The 23,492-nt window shown below is 36.8% G+C and overlaps 2 protein-coding genes across 3 annotated transcripts; one reads left to right on the top strand and one right to left on the bottom strand.

Moving 5' to 3' along the window:
* Positions 1–1,856: 1,856 nt before the first annotated feature.
* LOC106163635 (zinc finger protein ZFAT) lies at positions 1,857–15,745 on the bottom strand. 2 transcript variants are annotated; one of them, XM_087011094.1, is made up of 17 exons: positions 15,574–15,745; positions 12,995–13,109; positions 12,342–12,482; positions 11,992–12,063; positions 11,640–11,762; positions 11,109–11,370; positions 10,477–10,826; positions 9,983–10,153; positions 8,520–9,659; positions 7,939–8,155; positions 7,205–7,308; positions 6,609–6,888; positions 6,065–6,269; positions 5,568–5,726; positions 5,100–5,181; positions 4,675–4,760; positions 1,857–4,206 (listed from the first exon to the last, which is right to left on the bottom strand). In XM_087011094.1, exons 2-17 carry the CDS (start codon positions 13,107–13,109, stop codon positions 3,994–3,996), a joined length of 3,720 nt encoding a protein of 1,239 aa, XP_086867220.1. In that variant the 5' UTR covers positions 15,574–15,745; the 3' UTR covers positions 1,857–3,993. The 2 variants fall into 2 exon arrangements, with proteins under 2 accessions (XP_086867220.1, XP_086867221.1); XM_087011095.1 differs by lacking the exon at positions 15,574–15,745 and adding an exon at positions 15,330–15,349.
* Positions 15,688–22,112, top strand: LOC106163656 (uncharacterized). Its single transcript, XM_013541315.3, has 4 exons — positions 15,688–16,078; positions 17,021–17,195; positions 18,608–18,786; positions 19,102–22,112. The coding sequence occupies exons 1-4, from the start codon at positions 15,688–15,690 to the stop codon at positions 19,350–19,352; spliced, it is 996 nt and encodes a 331-aa protein (XP_013396769.2). The 3' UTR covers positions 19,353–22,112.
* The last annotated feature ends 1,380 nt before the right edge of the window (positions 22,113–23,492 follow it).

Genomic DNA, 23,492 nt, shown 5'->3' with positions numbered 1-23,492 from the left:
TAATCAAAAGTCTAGACAACGTTGGTACGTATTTCCACTATTATAATTCTCTCTATGTTCAGCACACTCCACAAAAACGTGGATTTGTTCGTCTGAGAAATGTGCCTTCGAGCTAAGAGTTATACCTTTAGGCATTACAGTTGTTCATAGTGTTTTATGGGCTAGCGTGCATATGATTTTATGATCGAAGCAATAAAATATGAATACAATAGCGAGAAAAGGTTTATCTATATTTTGCGAGTTTTTGTGTTCGTATCATAAAAGCTGTGTGTGGCCGACATCCATACTGATTTCTATTCATCTTTTAAAAACGACTCCAACAGCGATTCCTCTGGCGTCTAGTTGTTGTCATTTTGGGGAGTCTGGAAACTAAGGATGGGGGTGGGGGGCAGTATTCAGTGTTCTTTGTCTGGTCCCAGGAATCACCACTGTCACGTTAATGAATATTTGAATTAAAAATTAAAATAGGTATTTATTTCAGTATGCTATTTACAGGTAGCTCGTGATACCAATTTTCCAATACGAAAATTTCCTATGGCGTCCTTTAGGAAATTGGTCGAAAATCCTATAAGATCCAATAGTAAATTTGCCCTGAAACCCTGTATTTTAAAAGCAACATGAATTCTTATAGAGTCTCTTGGAGCACTGAAGGTTTTCTATAGTCTTGTAAGATTCCTTTAGAGTCCCACAGTCCTATAGGACGTCCCATAGGAAATTTTCGCAAGGGAACGTTCTCTATATTGCTTATACTGTATGTGATGAGTTCCGATAATTTTCCCCCTCTCCCTCTCTCTCTCTCACACACACACACACACACACTCTCTCTCTCTCTTTGGCTCCCCCATCTCTCTCTCTCTCTTCGGCTCCCGACCTCTCTCTCTTTGGCTCCCTCTCCCTGGCTCCTCTCTCTTTCTTTGGCTCCCTCTCCCCTCTCTCTCCCTCTCACACACACATAAAATTTAAGTGTTACATTTTGATTTCTCAGATGTTTTAAACCTATTACTGGACTTGCAGTTTAGTCCAGTTGACGACGTTGCGTTTCCCTTGCAAAGGCTTCCAAACAAGACTAAATGTATTATATTGATAGCCTACATCCCTACAAATCCTACTATGTTATTCTTGTAAATGCCATGAATTAGTTGAAGCAAAGGTTCATGTAATCATGATGGATGATATAAATATAAGATAGTGAAATATCAATTTATGTTGTTTTTTACCAATTAGAATTACCAGAAGTATGTTTAAACTTAGACAAGCTGGATATTCTCATATTGAAGGCGTGTATCCCTATAAAACCTACAATGCCAGTGTCAGTGGTAAGCACAATAATACGCCTCTATAGCAATTGTGATCACTGCATCTATTTCTTTGGCCTCTCCAGATATGAAAACGTGATCTTATGTCCAAGAGGGTAAACGTCCCAAACCAAAATAAAGTCGATAAGATAGATAATTCTGTCAATTTGTCTCTTTTAAACAAGTACACTGAAGAATTGCCTTTATAAACACGGTACACTGAAGAATTGCCTTTATAAACACAGTACACTGAAGATAGTATTTGCACGGGGCATGACTTCATCTATTTGCCGTCTTGCTCGTAGAATTACGGCTTATAGGTGCTGAGCGCACTTATACCCCGATGCTATCGAGTTGTCCGATGCACGACTTGCCGTTTTATTCTATGGAATCCTTCAATGTGAAAATAAATCAACGGAAATAAAAAAGTGGTATAAAACATTTATGCAAATATTACACAAAATATGTACGTTATTAATTTGACTCAGTCATTTTTGTGGAAAGATCCATTACATTTTTCCGTCCCCTAACTAGGAAAATCCGAGTAAAAAAAGTTCCAAGTCTGACATACGTACCCTTTATTTGTATTTATTACCCAATTTCTAATCTTAGCAAAACTAAGTTATCTTCTCATTTGTGCAAAGATAGAATTAGACGGTTCCATTACAATGTAATGAAACAAATACTAAATACCATTCAATATAATAACGGCATATCCTGACCACTAATAACTATAACATAGATATAAATATTAGTAAAATACAATCAGACATGGACCATTCCAAAGTATTTTTTCTTTTGTAATATCTGCTTTTCCCTTCTGTTGATTTTTAAAAGAGTAATATTTGTATCCAATAAAAAGAACACAAGCATCTGCACATATCAACTTTGTAAAAAAAAAAAAAAAAAAAAAAAAAAAAAAAAGCATAGTTACAAGTGACCAGAAGTTTTACAGACTGAAAAAGGTGATACTGGAAAAACGCTTTGGAATGAGCCTTATCAGAATGTCCTCTGTTCATCCCAGACCATTTTTTATTTACAGAGCCTATGAAATAGGAACAGTTACAGCAGACTAAATGAATAATGCTGCCCAGATCCTGTAAAGACAGGACACCACGCTGTGTGGAATTTTCAGAACATAGAAATATCTTCTCCGTCTTCATTTTTAAAACTTTATATCGCAAATAAAGTGCACAATAATCACAGTTATTTTGCACATATTAACAGCATAGAAGTTTGTCTTAATTTCTGAATGACCTGTCCAATCTAAAGAACTTCCCCTTTTTGTTTACAATACTATGTTCAACATTCCTTCCTAATGTTAGTAAAAAAAAAATTGAAAGCTATGATAGTTGTGATATATACATTATTAAACTCATCAAAAGAGAATAGCTGCTTTCTGATTTGCCTATTTCACCACCATGGCTAGATATCTAGTAATCATCATTTTGCCTAGAATTCTCAGCCGTTTCTTCAGTATAGATATATTCAAGCTGTTACCTCCAATTATTGACAATGGACCCTATACGCCCTCCAAAACTATTTCTCTGTGTGACAAAGCCGAGCTGATGAGCAGACCTACCTGGATTCTCTACCAACTTTTAGTTTTTATAGCAGGTTCTTTATATCAAGTCTGGTCTTAGTTCTATCTGGAAACTTCACTTCCCCAGCTTACAGCATATGTGTCTTTGTGGTATATAAAAACATTTTAGCAGTAAAACTGGTCATTTTTTTTTTACCTGTGAGTTGAGATGATGAGGAAATGTTAATTTTCCAATTACAAATCATTAATAAACAAGGTCTAAGTCTTAAAAAAAAAAATGGCAACCTTAATAACTAATAGCATAGATACAAGTTTTCTCATTTTTTGGAAGTGTTGTTTTGCACAACAAACATGACATTTTGCCTTGAATTCCACTAGCTTGCATGATAACTTCAAACTGATCTCTAACATCATGAATTCTGGCATCATTCCTTAACTGGCTTAAACTGTTTTTTCCTAGGACAATCACTGTTTTTATAACAGGTTCATTACAACTAAATTACAATCACAAATTATTCTATCAACAGAACTGTAGTCTGTTCATTTACTTCCTAGTTGATCAGGAAAGAGAATCTTTATGACCAGTAATTTTCATTGGACAATAGAACTAACATCCATGTCTAGAATTCTTCACTGGCCAAAGCAGTAACTTCCTTGTCAGTCATGGTGTCAGCAACAAGCTTTATGACCAGTAATTTACAGTGGACAATAGAAATAAGATTCGTGTCTAGAATTCCTCACTGGCCGAAACAGTAACTTCCTGGTCAGTCATGGTGTCAACAACAAGCTTTATGACCAGTAATTTACAGTGGACAATAGAACTAACATCCATGTCTAGAATTCCTCACTGGCCTGAACAGTAACTTCCTGGTCAGTCATGGTGTCAACAACAAGCTTTATGATCAGTAATTTACAGTTGACAATAGAACTAACATCCATGTCTATAATTCCTCACTGGCCTGAACAGTAACTTCCTGGTCAGTCATGGTGTCAGCAACAAGCTTTATGACCAGTAATTTACAGTGGACAATAGAACTAACATCCATGTCTAGAATTCCTCACTGGCCTGAACAGTAACTTCCTGGTCAGTCATGGTGTCAGCAACAAGCTTTATGACCAGTAATTTACAGTGGACAATAGAACTAACATCCATGTCTAGAATTCCTCACTGGCCTGAACAGTAACTTCCTGGTCAGTCATAGTGTCAGCGATGGAGTTGATCAGCTGGACAGTCTGGTCAGTGTTAATGGGGTCAGAGGCAGATGGAGGACCCACTATGACCTCCTCTCCTTCATGCTGGATCAGGATATGTCCATCCTCGCCATGGACAGCTATCTGCTGACCAGCCTGAGTTTGACCAAATGCACCCTGAAAGGTCAAGCAATTTAGTGTTGTTATGTTGTATGTATAACATGGACAACTGAAAGGTCAAGGAATTCTGTGTTGTTATGTTGTATAGCATTAGCATAGACAACTGAAAGGTCAAGGAATTCAGTGTTGTTATGTTGTATGTATAACATGGACAACTGAAAGGTCAAGGAATTCAGTGTTGTTATGTTGTATGTATAACATGGACAACTGACAGGTCAAGGAATTCAGTGTTGTTATGTTGTATGTATAACATGGACAACTGAAAGGTCAAGGAATTCAGTGTTGTTATGTTGTATGTATAACATGGACAACTGAAAGGCCAAGAAATTCCATGTTGTTGTTGTATGTATAACATGGACAACTGAAAGGAGAAGAAATTTTAAAACTTAGTAAAATCCTTGATCCTTGCTCCCCCCTCCCCCTATTTTCCAGGAAAATTCTACATCTTGTAAGTTCACTACTCACCTGCTGCTGCATATCAATAATTTGCTGTAAGATATTCACTGCTGATGCAGTCTTTTCATCTAAACCAACTGTGGACTGAGGAAGACCTTTAAAATAAAATCATATCAAGACTTATTTTTAAAAATTTCAAACTAGCAGTAACATTTTTTTATAAAACCTAAAACCATTTAATAAAAAAAAGCTAGTTCCCTGATTTAGATGACAAGGATTACCCCAGGAGAGTAACACTGTTCCTGGCAGGGAAAGATGTGTGCATGTGACCATGTAATGTTGGTTACCAAGTTCTTACTGAGGGAAACTGACTTAAAGTTTTTTTCTTTATTTTTTTTTCTTTGTGAAACAGGAGCCTGAGCACTGCAATGACTGGAGAGATGTCAAGACTTCATAATTATACTCATATACACTTACCATTGAAGTCCACTCACCTGAGTATTGCAGAGACTGGAGAGCTGCTGAGGCATCAGTTTCTTCTGCTGAGGCCAGAGTGGAGTCTGTCACATGGACAACCTAGAAATGTTAATTAGAATTAGGTTAATTAGATAATAAACTGGGATTATGTCAAGTGCTTTAAATGCATGGTAATTCATAATGGACTTTTTCTTCATGAACATGAAATGCAAAATAATCAATGACTTTTTATTATATACTATATATCTTTAGTCTTGATAAATACCTTAAAAATACAGAACAGTCTGCTTAATTAATGTTAATTAACATTTGTTTGGAAAAAAAATTCATGACCAAGACATTGCATTTATAGGTTGTGTTTTCTGGCTATGAATCTTATATGGCAATTTTAATGAACAAGAAAGAAAAAAAAGACCTTATTAAAATCTGATTGTGATTATGACAAGGTATGCACAGGTGATAAACTTTCTTTAATGTCACCCCACCTGAACCTGTTCTGCTCCATCGGCTGTGACGATCCTGGTGATCTCGGCATTATCCAGGGCCGAGATGTCACCAACATCTATATGATGACGGATCTTCAGGTGACGTTTCATGTCAGACAGGTTCCCAAAAAGGTAGTCACAGCTAAGACATTTATACACCTGTACATATAAGAAATAAAGATCTGATTAAAAATTTGAAGAGGTACTTCTCAGACATTTGTGCACCTCTAAAAAATTAAGATACAGAAAACAAAGAGGTAGTCACATCTCTGACACATATACACTTGTAGAAAATAATGATCTGATTTATACTAGTAGAGGTAGACACTTCTCAGATCTTTGTACTCCTGAAAATAATTTACATACAGAAAATATTCAAACACTTGTTCACCTGTATAAAACAGGGTGAAGGGTAGTAAGAACTCTGTATGGTACCACAATATGTATGAGTCTAAATAAAAGTGTATCTCACGTCAGCTATTCTCTATTCACATTACCTTGGTATTGAGGTGGGTTGTGCCCCTCTGTGTGGCAGTGTTGGCATTGAATACGGCTCCCTTGTGGAAGCGGGTATAATGGATCTTCATGTAGCCCAGGGTATTGGCCGAGAAGTCACAGTGCTCACACACAAATCTCTTGATTATGTCATGGGTCTCCATGTGCCGTTTGAGATGGCTGTGCTGAGTGGCCTCGTAGGGGCACCTGGAAGAGGAAGACAGGTAATACATTATATAACAAAGATAGCTCATTATATACCATTTCCTGATGATAGCCCATGCTGCATATGATCTGGCTATGGTGAGGAGTTTTATGCTGACATCTAGTGAGGAAGAATAGTTTAGCATGGCATCTTATGAAAAGGGCAGTTAAAAAAACTTCGACTGTTTTGAAGGAAGTCACATTTCATGAAATCACTATCAGAGGGAGGGAACATTTGACATTGAAAAGAATAATGTAACACCTAAAAATTACATCATTCTAATAATAATAATAATAATAAAACATTTTACAATATACTATTATCAAAATATTCCCCCTTACTTCTCACACTTGAACTTCTTCCCATCCGTGTGAGCCCTGACATGCCACCTGAGCGCCGTCCTGGACTTGTACGCCTTTCCGCATTCCTTGCACTGGAATGGCTTCTCCGAGGAGTGGCGCAGCAGATGGGACTGCAGGTTGTTCTTGCTGCGACACGCGTACTGACACATGTGGCACTTGTATGGCTTGATGCCCTCATGAATCCAAATGTGTTTCTGAAGGTCTTTGCTAGTGGCGCAAAACATACGCTCACAGTACGGACACTTGACAGATCTTCGGCCTGGAAAGATGGTGTTTGTCGATGTTTTGATTGGGTGTGTTTGCAACACACACACACACACACACACACACACACACACACACACACACACACACACACACACACACACACACACACACACACACACACACACACACACAGTTTTCATAAAGTTATGCATAGATTTGCTGCCTGGAGACACCAAGACATAAAAATAACATGAATTATTAAAAATCTGCTGTTCTTTTCTTTCAAAACACATTTAAAGCTCAACATGTCTGAAAACTTGAATGCAATATTATGTCTCAAAACTGTACCCTAACTCATCAAACCTCACCTAATTTATTGTGCCTCTTCATAACATTGGTACAGGCTTTCCTGATATCCTCTGCAGTGTAGGCAGGGTGCTTGATTCGCAAGTGGCTCTTCAAACGTTTCTTACTGTGAATGACAAACAATTAATATAACCAAACATTATAATTTTTTTCTTTTACAAACATACAAAAAGACATATTAACACTTTGTATCTACACTTAATCTTGTGATCTTAACACTACGGTTTACAAATATTACTGAACATGCTTTGATCTCAAGGACATTCCTAAGACCTAACTAAAAAGCTCCCCAAAAACAAGAAACCTTACCCCTCCCCCCACCCCCCAAAATCAGTTGCAGTTGCATTAAGCATGCATGTCATTGTATGTACTCTATGCTCACTCATTCAACACTCCCTCAAAAAAAAAAAAAAAAAAAAAAAAATGCTTCAGGAGAAGAGGTCAGTTTCACAAAAACACTTTAGCTCTAAAATTGGAATTTTTAGACCAAAAATTCATAGAAGCCCAATCAAGAAATATTAGTAATAATATTGATCTGAAACATGAGCAATATACAATTTCTTGCTTTACAACAAGCACATAATTCCTTTGATTGGACTACTTCTTATCAACCTTGAGCCCAAATGGACGAAAACTCTAAAAGTTTAGACCAATTTTTGGGCTGAAGTACTTTTGTAAAATGCTCTTCCACTTCAGCTTGTTGCCCCTCCCCCCCCCTTCCACAATTTGTACCCACCCATTAAACACTTCCTGACATTCAGGGCACTCTAAGGGCCGGCTCTTATGCTTCTGCATGTGGTTCCACAGCTGTGTGCGATTTACTCCCTCATAGTCACATTCCGGACATTGATAAGTCATGTTCTCGTGTTCCTTTTCCACGTGACGCCGCAGGTTGTCCTTTGTACCTGCTTTATACTCACACTCAGGGTGGTCGCACTGGAATGGCTTCTCACCTGTGAATAATAATAATAATAATATTAATAATAATTATAGTAATAATGTACACTAATCACTTGCTTACCAAAAACAGATATTCACAGAAGTCTGCTACCTATAAATAACACATTAATATTCCATTTGTCAAAGGGAAATAAATTTATCACCTTGGTCAAGAAATTGATGATGTGGAAGTGGAATTTTCTTGAATTTCACAGCTCTGGGTAGTACTTTTTTTAATCCCTTGGTTTAAATGCTGACTTTTTTTTTTGTAGCTGAAGCATAATTTCTTTTCTTTTTATCAAAGTACATAGACAGTATATAGAACATTTTAAGACAAGCAACTAATAGTTCCTAAAGCAAATAACCTAAGTGACATACCTGTGTGTGTCCTAACGTGAGATTCATATTCATTCTTGGTGTGGAAAAGTTTGCCACAAAATTCACACTCATCATTTCCATACATCTGACGAATCTTGTTGAAGACATCTACATTCATAACACGATACTTCAGCTTTTTCAGGACACTCTCTACTTCCTTCCTGCTTCTAGATTGGGCACTAGTTTTCTCAGCTTCATCATCATCTTGACCTTCTTCAATTCTGCCCTCCTTCTGAGGAGACTGGGCCTGGGTTTCTTGGCCATGTGCTACCTGACCTTCACCCCCTTGACCTTCACCTTCCTGACCTTCATCTTCCAAACCATTTCCTTCGTCTTTTCCCTTCTGCTCAGATAACTTGCCTTTAGCTTCATCCTCGTGTTTAGCACCTGCCTCTGCTTCAATTTTTTCTATGGAATCCAAGAGCTCTTCCCCAGTGGTTGCATTAGCTGCAATATCTGTACTTGTCCCAGCTCCCAAAACAGCCTCAGCAGCAGATTCAACATCCAGGGTTTCCATGAGAGGACCCAGTGTAAGGAGTTCAAGTTCATCGGCATCTGGTAGGTACAGGGAAACATTGATGCACTGTGGGAATATCACGTCCCACATGAACGTTGCACTTTCTTCGGGGTGTTCTTGGACTACATGTTCTTGCAGGCGGATGGTACTTGAAAACATATTCAGGCAGTAAAAGCAGCGGAAGACAACACGATGCTTGTTGACATGCTTCTCGAAGTAAACCCTACGACTGGAAGTGTGGTCGCACAAAAAGCAGGCATACACATTGGGGTTGTTCTTGATGTCATGGACAAACAAATGACGGTCTCGATCTACCTTCTTTTTAAATTTGCGATTACATACATGACACATGTACAAAACAGCATTATCCTTAGTGTGGTGCTGCCCACTTATCTGCCGAAGGTATTCTTTTCCATTCTTTGTACGGTTATGGTACTTCCTAACATGGTTGAGCAGAGACTTGTTGGTGTTGTAGCTCCTACGACAGAGCTCACACCTGTTTTTAAAACTGGTGTGAATCCCCTCGTGTTCCACCAGATGGGTTTTGTTGACAGTCTTGAAGTCGCAGTAGAGACACCGGTAATACTGCTCTGTGTGTTTTCTCATGTGGGTGTACAAGTTACCTGGATGAAAAAACATCAAAATCAGTGTTTTAGACATAAGTTTGGGGTTAAAAAAAGTTCTGAATATATATTGTCGGACCAAAAACTTCATCAGCAGGAAAAAGGGGTGTGGAATTTAAAAAGTAAATTACGTGATTTCACTGACAAAAATACATTTCTGATACTAATATAAAAATTGAGTCATGTCTTCTGCCTGAATTTCATTCTAGGCATAGAAAGAGAAAGCAAGATTTGCCAAAGAATCACTGAAGAAATCAAAAGAAATCTAAACCCATTTTACCGAATTTCAATATTGTCAAGCACAAGTGGCAATAATGTCTAACCTTTAGCATTAGCAGCAAAGTCACACTTGAGGCATTTGTAAGGCTTGATATCAGTGTGGATCAGGACATGGTTTCTCATGTGGGAGATGGTCTTGAAAACCTTGTTACACACATTGCAGGAGTAGATACTGAGCTCACTGTGGAAGTTCCCTCTGGGAGTGGGGTTGGGAGCTGAATAAAATAAAGATCGAGGTTTACCTCAACTTGGTAACATTTAACATTTGAAAAAAAAGAAAAAATAAGTTTCCCACTAAACCCTTCACATGAAAATTATAATAAGAACAGATAATCAACCACCTAATTTTAAATCAATCAGAATTTAAATTGTATGAACAGAACATCAGTAACTACAATCAAAAGTCAAGACAGCACACAGATATTAAAATATTCATAAATATATATATAAAATTTATCTGCATGGTATAATAACATGTTAAACAACATCTATGAAAAACAACATGTATAAAGCAAAAATTAAAAAAAAAAAAAAATACCTATAGCTTCCTCACTGACATCTTGCTCAATACGATGGATCTTGAACATTTCATCCACCAAGCCTCCTAGATCAATACCACCCAGATAGGTGTCAAACTCGTCCTTTTCCTTCTCATCTGCAAACACCGGGACATCTGGGATATCATCCCGTACTCGTGGCACATGATCACCAACCACTGCGGGTTTGGGGCGTCCACTTTTGGTCAGTTTTGCACCAGTGGACTCATCGGCTAATTTGAAAGGCAGGACAAAGGTTCGGGGCAGCTTTTCTGGCGGCTGGTGCCCTTCTGGTGGGGAGTCTGCAAGAGATTTGCGTGCTCTTTTCCTTCCTCTTCTTGTTTGCTGGTTACTAGAACCATAAAACAATCTATTCAGGGTAGTATAACATAGTTTTTCCTATCATGCTTAATCTTAAATGAAATACAAGTGTTTCTAAACACTTAATCCGGCTAAAACTTGTCCACATCAACACAAGACTAATTTTACAGCATAAAATTGATGAACACAAGTGAAAAAATAATAAAAATTTTAAAACACAAACACACATTCTCAGAGGTAAAATAAGAAAAAAAAAAGACTTTCTGAAGTATGTCAAACCACAAGTATAAAACAGCAGTATCAAAAAACCCACCCTGTGTAATCCTTATCGTCTAAGTCATCTTCCTCTTCCTCCTCCTCCTCCACATCCTCCTCCTTATAATCCTCATCCTCATCCAAATCTTCGCCCTCCTCTACTGCTTCATTCCCTCCAACCTCTCCACTCAGCTTGTTAATGACTTCCTTCCTGGTGATGTCAATATAGTCGCCGGTGGCCAGGCAGGCATGGGAGTTGAAGTGGCGCTCTCTAGTGAAGGATTTGTTGCAGCGAACACAGAGAAATCTGCCATCTGGACCTTAAACAATTTCATGATATTTTACAGTTCAAAGCCAACTATGATGATAAGATATTCATCTGGAAATTTATAAAGACTAATTTTTTTTCTTACAAGCTTTACAGTTGTCTGAAGCCTCTTAACAAAGGCTTTCTTCACTCAATAGATGCAGCACAAGCTTAATTAAAAATTCTCTGATTGGCTTAATCCTTATTTTCTTATTAGAGTAAACATTGTTTAAAAGGAAGGTAATGCTAGTACATGTGTTAATCAGGTAAGAAATAACTCACCTATTTGTGGGACACTTGCTTTCTTCTTCTCTGGGGTCAATTCTTCTTCCTTTTTTTCTTTTGGTGCATTCTTTTCCTCTCCTTTGCGTGGCCTACCACGCCCTCTTCTGCCAGTTCCTGGAGCTACAACAGATAAAGTGATCTTTGCTGAGTAAAATGTGATGCACCAAGGACATATTAGGTTAAAACTTCAAACATACATTTCATTATCTGTTGACAAAGTGATTCCTTTCCTGTCAAGCTGCAACCCCCTCATTAATTAAGGGAAAATCATTCTACAGATAAACAAGATCCACACCAACCTTGACTCTATTATGTTTAAAACAACAAAATACCTGAAGAAATTCCTCACCTGGAGCTCTTTGTACTTTAACTGACTGCTCCTCTCCTCCAGGACCAGAAATATTGAGAATAATTGGGACATCTGAAACAAAAACAGCCACAGTCAAATGCAGTTTGGCATATGCTCATGTGATTAATAATTAGGAGATTCTCTGTAAGTGTGTGTGGGCATGTGCACACATGCAAATGTCTAGCCAGCATCTGCATGTCTGTATGCATAGCTATACATACACAGGTATATACATGTGCTTACCTTTTGTGCTTCTGGATTCAAGAACTTACCAAACTTTAATCAATTTGAAATGTTGCTCTCTCTCTATATCTCTTACACCCACTATACTCTAGTAAACAATATCTTACCATGTACTTCCTCCTCAGCTTCTACCTCAGTCACTTGTGCAGTGACAACAGTCCCATTAGGTTCACCACCACCACCACCATCTTCCACAATGGCCACTGCCTGCGCCTCTCCTAGAGTGGTCACTACCAGGTGCTTGTGTTCTTTAAGTAAATATACATACACTGAGATCAGCTTTATATATGAAGAAATGTACGTAATGTACACTTGACACTTATGCTATTTCATTAAGATTTAACCACCCATCCACAATCTCTTTTTAAAAAATTCAAGATACCCAATACTAGCAAAGTGTGGCAAAAAGCCCCAAGCTGCATTGAAATTATTTTTTATGTAGATAACTACTGTGTTCATGGAAAGGAGGAGAGAACACTTAAAAAAAAAAAAAATTAAATACTCCCCCTCCCCACCTATAAACTGTGTCCTCCCTCCTTGAAATCCTGCCTCTGCCAGGGTATTTATGCTGGTACTTCAAAGGGCACCTCTATTTCCCTTTGCCTGTATCCTAATATACTAGTATATGCCTTCTGCATCTTCTTTGTTCTCTTATATATAAGGGAAACACAAGTGCAGTTGTTCGAAACACTTCTGTAATTGCATGAGAATCTGCCCTCCTCTTTCAACTAACTAGAACATAATATGGCTGGACCCTTACCCTCCTGCCCCTCACCGCTAACAGAGACATCACAGGCACTGTTCTTGTGTTCCACAAACTGGTTGATGTCAAAGAAACACTGGCTGCATTCACCGCAGATGAAAGTATCTGGCATCTGAAAAACATCCAACAATCAAGGATGAAAAATGAGTTAAGTTACTTTTACGAGTATCACAAATTTATTGTATAGATCTTGCATTCCACAAACACGACTCTAATCTAGGTTTTTAAAAACCCATTCAAAAGTGGATAGACATGAGCTTTTCCCAAGAAAAAAGTAGGAAAAGCTTAGTGCATAGCATGTCAGTGCATCACCTCCTGGATTCCACATTATGTCATTAAAGATGCATACAAAGTCAATTTTTTGTCACAAAAACCAACTAAATGCCAGCATATAGTTTCAAGTAATATAAATAAGAGAATTGCCAAAAGGCATTGTTTAATTTTACCCGAAAATGATGTTTGAATGGATTTTTCTGCTGGCATTCTAAGCTGTATGTCATTGGGGCAGGAAAGTAGGTCACGAAAGTTGGTTAAATTTCTGACCAAAAATTTAAAGGAAGGAACAGTCTAAAGGTCTTTTATGGCTGATGGAGTGATCTATTCAGTTTATCCCTTGGCATGTCGAATTTATTCGAGTCGTATAAGAATCTAGTAGAAGTGGTTTACATGTGTTACTGGGAATCCACGCTCCACCGATGCTTGGTTTGTATGTACCTTTAAGTAGCAGTGAATAAGAAGAGACATGGTTGAAGATTAGGGAGTTACTTTACTATTTTTCAAAAATTTATTTAACTCAATACTTTGATTTGACTGCAGTCAGCTGCTTAGGTTAGAAATTTTTTACTATGAGCAGAGTTCATTTCAGGTTTTTGGCAAACAAAGAGTCTGTTTCAAAAACAGGTAAGCATATGAAGATATTTTATTAAAACATTTGTAATATACTATTAAATTTTCTTATATTTACTTAACATCTTTTCCAAGAATAAATTAAAGCAATCAATTGATATATAAATTTCACCTTGTAACTTTGAAATAATAGCAGAAGTTTTGCAGCATAAATCAACATACATTGCACTTAAAAGTTCAAATGCTGCACAAGTTAAAAAATTATGTATAACGCAACAGTGCACTGCAGATCTAGAGTTGTTTTCCCCAAGTTATAAAGGAAGCCCTCAGTGCCAACCAAACCCTGAAAATCCTGATATTTTCAGAAAATGTTGCAGGACACTCATTCAATATATATATATATATATGTACTAGTAAGTGGACATGTATTCTATCATTCATTTCTTTGGTCTTGGCAATTTACACTCAGAGCTGCATGTATCTGGATAATTGAATTTCATGTTGGACTCGGCATGTATAAGGGTGCATTCCCAGAGATTTAGATTGATCCAGAGATTTAGATTTAGATGGACCTAACTCCCTGGGCGTTCACGCTAAATTGCAGTCAGCTGAGCGTGCACCATAGTTAATTACCCCCTTACAGCTTTTAGTAGGCGGGACAGACGCTTAAGCTGGCTAAGCTGACAATAATCTAGTGAGACTCCCCACAGGGATAGATCGATCTAAAATCTATGGGAATGGGGTCTAAGGGTCTCAGTAGTACAGAGTCAACCAATGGTGACTGCATGGCCGGGATAGACCCAGGCTCAGAAGATGCGTAAAGAGCACTCGCACAGTGAGCAAGCATCCCAAGCATGATCCCTACTCAAGCCAGGCATTTTCTCCCAAAAATGCTACAATATGGTGGCAGCGGTGGACTCTGTCTTTGGGCTTTGGGAGGAAGGAATAAGTATAGTGACTGGCAGGGGTAAATCTGGGCTAGATCATAGCTCAGTGCCATGGTGAAGGACTGGCTGCAGCATGAAGAGCAAGTATTCCAGGTTCAATCCCTGGTTGAGTCAGGCATCCCCCCCTCCCACATTTCCAAATTCTTCAAACCCTCCATTGGATCAATCAGTTTTGTTTCACTGGTTATTAAAAAACTGAAAACTGTTAAATTTCTACAGGCTAAGTAAGCAGGTAGCTTGCCTAAACATATCAAAGGGCTCATTGAAAAAATTCTGCTAACATTCACTATTCTATGGTTTCAGCTAATGGACCCATGAAGTTTGATAGGTCATAAGTTTGAGCAGGATTTTTCAAATAGGGAAGAGATCAATAAAACAGCACATAGGAGAAAACATAAAATTTGATAAAAACTCGCGAATCTTTCATTAACTTAGGTCCCAAATATAAAAATAAATTGTGCATCTTGAGTCCGATACGGTTATATATTACTGCCATTAACAGCAGCTCCACAGAGCGATGCCAAACAATTGATACTAACTTAATAATATCAATATTTAAGTTGTTCCAGTCATTTGAGTTTAGCTACTGTTAGAAAACCAAAATACAAAAAACAACACCCGAATTAGCAGACAGCATTTGGCGCAAAGTTGCAGAGTTCAGGCTTCAGCCAAGGCATAATTGCGACTCGGCTATGCCCATAAGAACTTGCCTAAAAATGACTATTTCTACCATAAATAGCGGTCATTATAAATGATACACAATCACAGGACCTTAGCACCTACCGTAGATCGTTGATTTCTGAACCATGAAAAGTATTATTGGTCATTAAATTCTTCCAAATCGCGGCTGTGAATTTCAATATGGCTTCCAACGCTCAGATCACGTGACACCAAAAAATGGCGGAAATTGACAAACCACGACCGGCTGTGTGGATCCACGCCAGGCAGAAAGACGATCCGACGCAAGGATTTAACCCAGAATTTTGTGAAAGGGTCGAAAAACACTTTGACATCATTTGCCATAAAGATCTTGTAGCAAATCCAATTTTAGGAGCAAACATCGTTGGTGCCTTAGTCCGTGGTTCACGCATGTATTTGGAAAATACGCTGGATTTGCTCCCAAACTTGAAAATTATCGCCAACAATGGCGTAGGGGTTGATCATATAGATGTTAAGAAATACAATCAGCTTGGAGTTAAAGTTGCCAATACCCCAGATGTTCTCTGCGATTCCGTTGCCGACATGGCTGTGACATTGATGTTGGCGTCTGCAAGAAACCTTATTCCAGGTAATGGGGGAGGGGGTGTCTAATTCTGTGGCTCCCCCGATGTGAATCTCAATCAGATATTTTTTCCAATACGAATTGAAAATCAGATATTATTGTGGCGCTTTTTTGCTTTAAGTGGTCCAGACCCCTGTGCAATTTCAAATATGCACAAGTACTTTTTCATGCACACTAGCTCTGACTGTGTGGGAATGCATGTTAAACTTAGCACGGAAATTCATGTGTTAGCACTCCTATTGATGAATCTGATATGTACTGTCTGTGCACAGACAGTACACATCAGAATCGTCAATAGGAGTGCTAATGCATGAATTTTCGTGCTAGTTTAACTTTAACAAGCTTAAGATTAATACTTCAGCACTCCTGTTTGCAGTTTCTGAAATGTACTGGCTGTACCAGTTAAAATACATATCAGAAGATGTAAATAAGAGTGCTAACTCACACATTTTGTCCAAATTAAGCTTTTAATTGAAGGGGAGGTCTGCGGATGCGAAGCTTCCCCCCCCCCCCCCCCCCCCCCCCCCAACTTGGTGTGGGTTCGGGATCCGATGAAGGGCCCCGAAAAGTTTTGGTATTTTAGAGGCCATTTGGTATGGTTTAGAACTAAGATTCAGCTAGTCAAAATTATAATTTTAAAAGGGGACCAGAAATTGAAGGGGGGGGGGGGGGGGTTAGGATCCCCCTGACCCCCCTCTAAATCCTCCACTGTACTGGGTATTGTTTGTTTTTTAATTTAATTGACTTTGTTACATATATAAATTATTATTGGTCTGCATATGATATATGTTAAGAATGTGCAGAGAAGTAAATTTGTGTTGCTTGCCTTTTGTTTGACTGGTACTACGTAGTACATGTATGCTTGATACTGAGATATCTTTTTTAATCAAGAGCAACATGATTTTTTTTATACTATAAATTAACAGGCTTGTTTTATACTATTTGTAGGTGTCAAGCTAGCCATGGGTTCAGAACCAGTCCAAGAACTGAACCAAAACTGGCTTGGTAATGATGTCTGCTTTGCCACACTGGGTATTGTTGGGATGGGAGGAATTGGATTCAAGATTGCGCAGAGAGCAAAGGCTTTCCAGATGAACATTTATTACCACAACCGGAAAAGAAGGTACTGGTAATAATTTTTATATAAAATACATAAATTTAAAAATGTAAAAAAAAAGAGCAGACAAGCATATACATCCTCAGTCTTCTCCTAACTTTTTAAAAATGAGCAATCTATACCTCAGGTTCTGTTAGATCCAGACCTTAAGCTTGTTTGGTTACTAATTTAAGATTTATTCTTAACAAAATAATTATCTGTTGGTCAGTGTTTTTTTACACTTTAATTAATTGAAAAGTCCGATTTTTTGTGTTATCACTCAGTGTTTTATTTACAATTTGGAACTAGAGAGTCAGATGACTCGCTGACACTGCAGATTACGAGTCATTTTTTATTTTCAGGAGTCAAAATTTTCCTGCCTTTTTGGAATGGGTAATTTTTAACTAGTAATGATGCGTACAACCATATATTATGTAAATAGATTGTATATGAATTGAGGTTATTTATTTGTAATTGTTGTATTCCAGACTTAAAGTATAGAATTCTATCTACAGGAACTGAAGAATACAAAAAAAAAAAAAAAAAAAAAAAACAGCTTTTGTATAAGTGTATTCAACATATGACAACAAACACACTAATAGTCATACAACTTCAAAATGATATGGACAAAAGTATGCATTTTGATTTTGTTTTCTAAAAAAAAAAACGTTAAAACAAAGGATTATTAACATGATTTAACCTAAAGGTAGATATATGAACAAAAAATCATCAAGATAAACAATAAATTAAAATTGATATGGATAAACTTTGTGTTGACTAGTATGTAAAAAAATTTTCAAAAATTATATGGACATAAATGGAAAACAATTTATATAGGAGGGAATAAGATTGTCAAACACAAAAAAAGTAGATAAATGAAGACAAGGAATTTCAATAGATAATTACTATGGCAATAACAAATTATATTCCAATCTGGAAAAATTATGTTTTGACTATTAAACATAAAAACACAATACTAGACACCTGTGATTTTATACACGTAGTGTAACATATTTTAACCATTTAGAGTAATCTCTGTCACCAGTTTGCGGACTAAACTGTTTTTTATGTTAAACCAATTACATTTGGATCTTAAAACACAATAAAATATTTAAATTGAATTAAAAAACCCGTATTGTGCCTATAGCAGCATTGTACTAGTAGTGTACTATCGGTGGCAAGTTGACATACTTTTTTGCAACACAACAACGATCGGAAATAGGCCTATTAGTAGGTTTTTAATCGGCAATATTACAACACTTTTGAAAGTAATTAGTTGTGGCTGTCATACATTAGGGTCAAATGACGCACAATATCATATTTTTTTGCGTCAATTTTAGGATTCATGCGTTTTTTACGCATGACGCAGAGGTAAATAAAACACTACATATCACTAGCAAGAAATTGATAAATAATCAGTGACATTTAATTGTTTTCAGGAGTACAGCAGAAGAGTCTGCTGTAGGGGCCTCATACTGTGCCTCGCTGGAAGAACTGCTTCCCAAGTGTGACTACCTCATCATAGCTTGTCCACAAACCCCAGAAACGGTCGGGATGTTCTCTGAGGCTAGGTTCAAACAGATGAAACCAAGTGCTACAATCATCAATGTTGCCAGAGGTGAGATGATAATTTTTTTTTTTTTTTTTTTTTGGGGGGGGGGGGGGGGTACTCAAGTAAGGAAGCAATTATGAAAAGTGGGTACCATTTTGTTTGTTTGCTTGTGTCATTTTGTTTTCAAATTGGTTGATTCTTGGAAAATCGATGCAAAAGAATTTTCTTAACGTCAGCTTTTTAGTGAATTACATAGGTTGGCTGAGATATTGTATGTCATATTTTTAAATTAATTTTAATAAAACATGTAATAGCAAAAAAGTGAAAATGTGATTTTGCATGAAAGCATATTTGAGTCACTTTTTTTCTTTGTTTTTTTAGGAAAGATTATTGACCAAGAAGCTCTGTATACCGCACTGAAGAATAAGACCGTTAAGGCAGCTGCATTAGACGTGACGTACCCAGAGCCTCTCCCCAGGGACCACCCCCTCCTCACGCTGCCAAATATTATCATATCGCCTCACACAGGTTCTGCCACAGTGGAGACGAGGAGAAAGATGGAGATGTTGATGCTGGAGAATGTTTTGGCTGAGGTAGAGGGAAGGCCTCTGCCAAGTGAAGTCAAAGGATAAAGATTTATTTCAGTTTGCTCAAGAATCAGGGTTCACTGCCAAATTTTGTTGCAGGCATCGCCAATAAATAATGCTTTATTGCTGTGATCAAAAATTTGAAAAAAGAAAATTAATGATATTAATTTTTTAATATATTGGTTTTGACAATCATTTAAGTATAGATATGACCTACTATATATTTTTTAACAGTTTTCCCAATGTTATTATCTTTTGATCTAGGGTAGATTTTTGTTTAGAGTATACATGCTCAATTGTTTTATGCAAAGGCAATAATGATTCATTCCTGTAGAAATGCATGCAATTGCAATTATTTATCAGACGAGAGACAGTGCTAGTGTCAAATGATCATTGGGAAGTGGGTACTAGTATAGTCCTGTGAATATATTAGGTATTTTTATGTACAGACACAGATGTGTCTGTACATATTGCCATCACCTGCGTCTGTCGTCGCCGATCATGTCGCCGTCGCCGTCGCCGTCGCCGTGCACTTTCAGCGTTAACACCATAAGTGGAAGACAGTTTTACTTTTTGGCTTTATATTTACAGAGCTGACTAATATTCATAAAACGCAGGTCAAGTTCGAAAATCAGCATGATCGGGCCATTATTGTAGAATTTATGCTGTTTTTTCACTTTTTAGCATATATGCAACACTGTTAACACATTTCAAGGAAAACCGATAGGCCTGTTGTCATGAAACTCACAGGAGTAATCAGTCTTACTAAAACGCAGGTCAAGTTCGAAAATTGGCATGATCGGGCCACTATTTTAGTAGTTATGCTGTTTTTTCACTTTTCAGAATATATGCGACACTGTTAACACATTTCAAGGAAAACCGATAGACATGTTGTCATGAAACTCACAGGAGTAATCAATCTTACTAAAACGCAGGTCAAGTTCAAAAATCGGCATGATCGGGCCACTATTTTACTAGTTATGCTGTTTTTTTTACACTTTTCAGCATATATGCAACACTGTAAACACAAAATAAGAAAAACAGATGGGCCAATTGTCATGAAAGTCACAGGAGTGGTCAATTTTACTAAAATGCAGGTTGAGTTCGTAAATCAGCATAATCGTGGCATTATTTTAGAAGGTATGCTGTTTTTTCACATTTCCTCAGATTCAATTTTTAGGCATATTAACAGTCTCATTATTAAACTAATAAGATACGTGAAAGTGTTTGTTTGACATTTCCTGCATCTTTACAACATTGTTAGTTGATTTTGTAAAAATGATGGTAAACATGTTATCGTGTATTGTGTAATAAAGTTTCAAATATGGAAATAAACTCATATCATTGCAGTTTGTCAGATTCAATCATTCACTATGTTCAGAATCTCAGAATGGAAGAAATTGGACATTTAACACTGCTCTATTGATATTTTTCTCATCTCATCAATTTTCTTAGTTGATCATATAAAAATGGCAGTAAACTGTTAATTTTGTTTTATGTTAAAAATTGTTATAAATGGGGAAAAAAAAAACATTTCAGAACAGTGCTGTCTTGTTTACATTTTGGCATTTTGAAGTTGTGACTTTGAAGTTCCATGGGCCTGAAGACCTTTGCTAGTCACATTTTCTGAATATCCATGATACCAATATTTTATTATTAAAAATTGATGGTCATTATGCTGTTAAACATTATGTAATATTGCATCAAAATTTGAAAAAAAACTATTTTGGGCACTGCTCCCATGATTACCTTTTAAGAAAAACCATGTCACTTACTGTTCTCAAACTTACAGGAAAGAAACATGGGACTAAAATACAGCTTCAGTAGGCAATGCAATCTGCCAGTTAAACAGTTTTTTTGTGAAAATTTAATTTTTCACATATTGGCATTTTCAAGGTGTGACTTTGAAGTTCCACAGGCTTGAAGACCCAGGCTAGTCACATTTTCTGAAAATCCATGATACATATATTTTGTTATTAAAAATTGATTGTCATTATGCAGTTAACCATTATGTAATATTGCATCAGAATAGAAGAAAACACAATTTTGGGTGCTGCTGCCATGATGACCATTATGGGAAAACCATGTTACTTATGATTGCCAAACTTTCAAAAAAGAAATACAGGACTAAAATGCAGCCTGAGTTGGAAAAGCAGTCTAATTGACTTCTTTTTCTGGAAGTTTTACATTTTCAAAGTGTGAACTTGAACTCCCATGGGCCTGAAGCCTTATGCTTGTTTCACATTTTACTTACATTGGTATTACCTGTTGAGCATAATGAAAATTTGATGTTGAATTTGCAGTTTAACATAATGTACTTTTGCATCAGAATTGACAGTAGCCTATTTTGTTATTTCCTGCTTTTTGTCTGTACATTTGACAGCTTTGCTGCCTTGTTAATGATTAATAGTTAACTTGCACAAAATTATTGATTTAATGTGCAGAAAATGAAAGAAGGTTAAAGGTGATACCTAATTGTTAGCCAAATAATATACTTTGTTGTAAACAGTTGTTCTTGATTCAGAACATTTTCAAATTTTTAAACCATTGAGTGACAAAATTGTGCACATTACCTTTTAAATTCCTTTTGTGTAAGGGGTAGACAAGTAAATTATTGAAAATGTTTCTAATGGAGTGCAATATTTCTCTTTTATCTAGTCTTGCAATGGATATATTTATCACTGGTGCTGGTATAAATGGAGAATAACAAAAGAGCATTGACCATGAATGTTTTTGTAGTAATTCAAATAATATCCAGATAGTTGAAATCTTTGTAATTGTTGAATAAAAGCTTCTTACAATGTTTTGAATGTGTTTGTTCTTGGCAGTTTGGTTTTATGCATACATGCAATTTACATGGTGCTGTAAATATGATACATCATTAGCGGTAATTGTTTCCAGTAATTGTCCATTCTGTTTTTGAAGGCGTTAGTGAATGGATTCAGGTAGTTTATTATCAATAAATTGCCCCTCTGTTAAAAAAGGTAGCCAAAAAGGTAGCTAGTATGTTTTACGTTTCTTGCAAAGTTATATCTGTGACATGTACGTGAGATTTTGTCGGATCCAAAAACTATTCGCAGAGAAGGCGCACCACGCTCGACTGTCACCTGGTAGCACGAATTTTATGCGTCAGCACTCTTGTCGACGATTTTAATATGCAGCCTACGCCGAACAGATATCAAAAATTGTCAATGGGAATGCTAACGCAATAACTTAAAAAAAAAAAAAAAAAAACGCTCGACTTCCATACCAACCATAATACAAAACAAGACAGCACTGTCCTGAAATGTTTTTTTTTTTCCATTTTTAACAATTTTTTAACATATAACAAAATTAACAATTTACTGCCATTTATATATGATCAACTAAGAAAATTGATGAGATGGGAAAAATATCAATAGAACAGTGTTTAATGTCCAATTTCCTCCATTCTGACTTTCTGAACATAGTGAATGAATGAATCTGACAAACTGCAATGATATGAGTTTATTTCCATTTTTGAAACTCTATTATACAATACATGATAACAAGTTTACCATCATTTTTACATAATCAACTAACAATGTTGTAAAGATGCAGGAAATGTCAAACAAACACTTTTACGTATCTTATTAGTTCAATAATGAGACTGTTAACATGCCTAAGAATTGAATATGAGGAAATGTGAAAAAACAGCATAACTTATAAAATAATGGCCCGATTATGCTTATTTTCGAACTTGACCTGCGTTTTAGTAAGATTGATTACTCCTGTGAGTTTCATGACAACAGGTCTATCGGTTTTCCTTGAAATGTGTTAACAGTGTTGCACATATGCTGAAAAGTGAAAAAACAGCATAACTACTAAAATAGTGGCCCGATCATGCCGATTTTCGAACTTGATCTGCATTTTAGTAAGATTGACAACTCCTGTGAGTTTCATGACAACAGGCCTATCGGTTTTTCTTGAAATGTGTTAACAGTGTTGCATATATGCTAAAAAGTGAAAAAACAGGATAAATTCTACAAATATGGCCCGATCATGCTGATTTTCGAACTTGACCTGCATTTTATGAATATTAGTCAGCTCTGTAAATATAAAGCCAAAAAGTAAAACTGTCTTCCACTTATGGTGTTAACGCTGAAAGTGCACGGCGACGGCGACGGCGACATGATCGGCGACGGCGACGGCGACGGCGACGACAGA

Source organism: Lingula anatina, chromosome 4, assembly GCF_051362555.1.
Source record: "Lingula anatina isolate TDL-2025a chromosome 4, LinAna3.0, whole genome shotgun sequence".
Classification (NCBI taxonomy): domain Eukaryota; kingdom Metazoa; phylum Brachiopoda; class Lingulata; order Lingulida; family Lingulidae; genus Lingula; species Lingula anatina.
The sequence above is the reverse complement of the archived record's forward strand: the minus strand, read 5'-3'. Positions and strand labels throughout refer to the sequence as shown.

Bases quoted from the DNA above. Each gene is read 5' to 3' on its own strand.
- LOC106163656 (XM_013541315.3), top strand. From the start codon at position 15,688: ATGGCGGAAATTGACAAACCACGACCGGCTGTGTGGATCCACGCCAGG. The intron at 16,079-17,020 runs GTAATGGGGGAG...TACTATTTGTAG, and splicing joins TGCAAGAAACCTTATTCCAG to GTGTCAAGCTAGCCATGGGT. The intron at 18,787-19,101 runs GTGAGATGATAA...TTGTTTTTTTAG, and splicing joins AATCATCAATGTTGCCAGAG to GAAAGATTATTGACCAAGAA.
- LOC106163635 (XM_087011094.1), bottom strand. From the start codon at position 13,109: ATGCCAGATACTTTCATCTGCGGTGAATGCAGCCAGTGTTTCTTTGAC. The intron at 9,660-9,982 runs GTTAGACATTAT...TTTTTCATCCAG, and splicing joins CTTTGCTGCTAATGCTAAAG to GTAACTTGTACACCCACATG. The intron at 5,727-6,064 runs GTAATGTGAATA...TTATATGTACAG, and splicing joins CAACCCACCTCAATACCAAG to GTGTATAAATGTCTTAGCTG.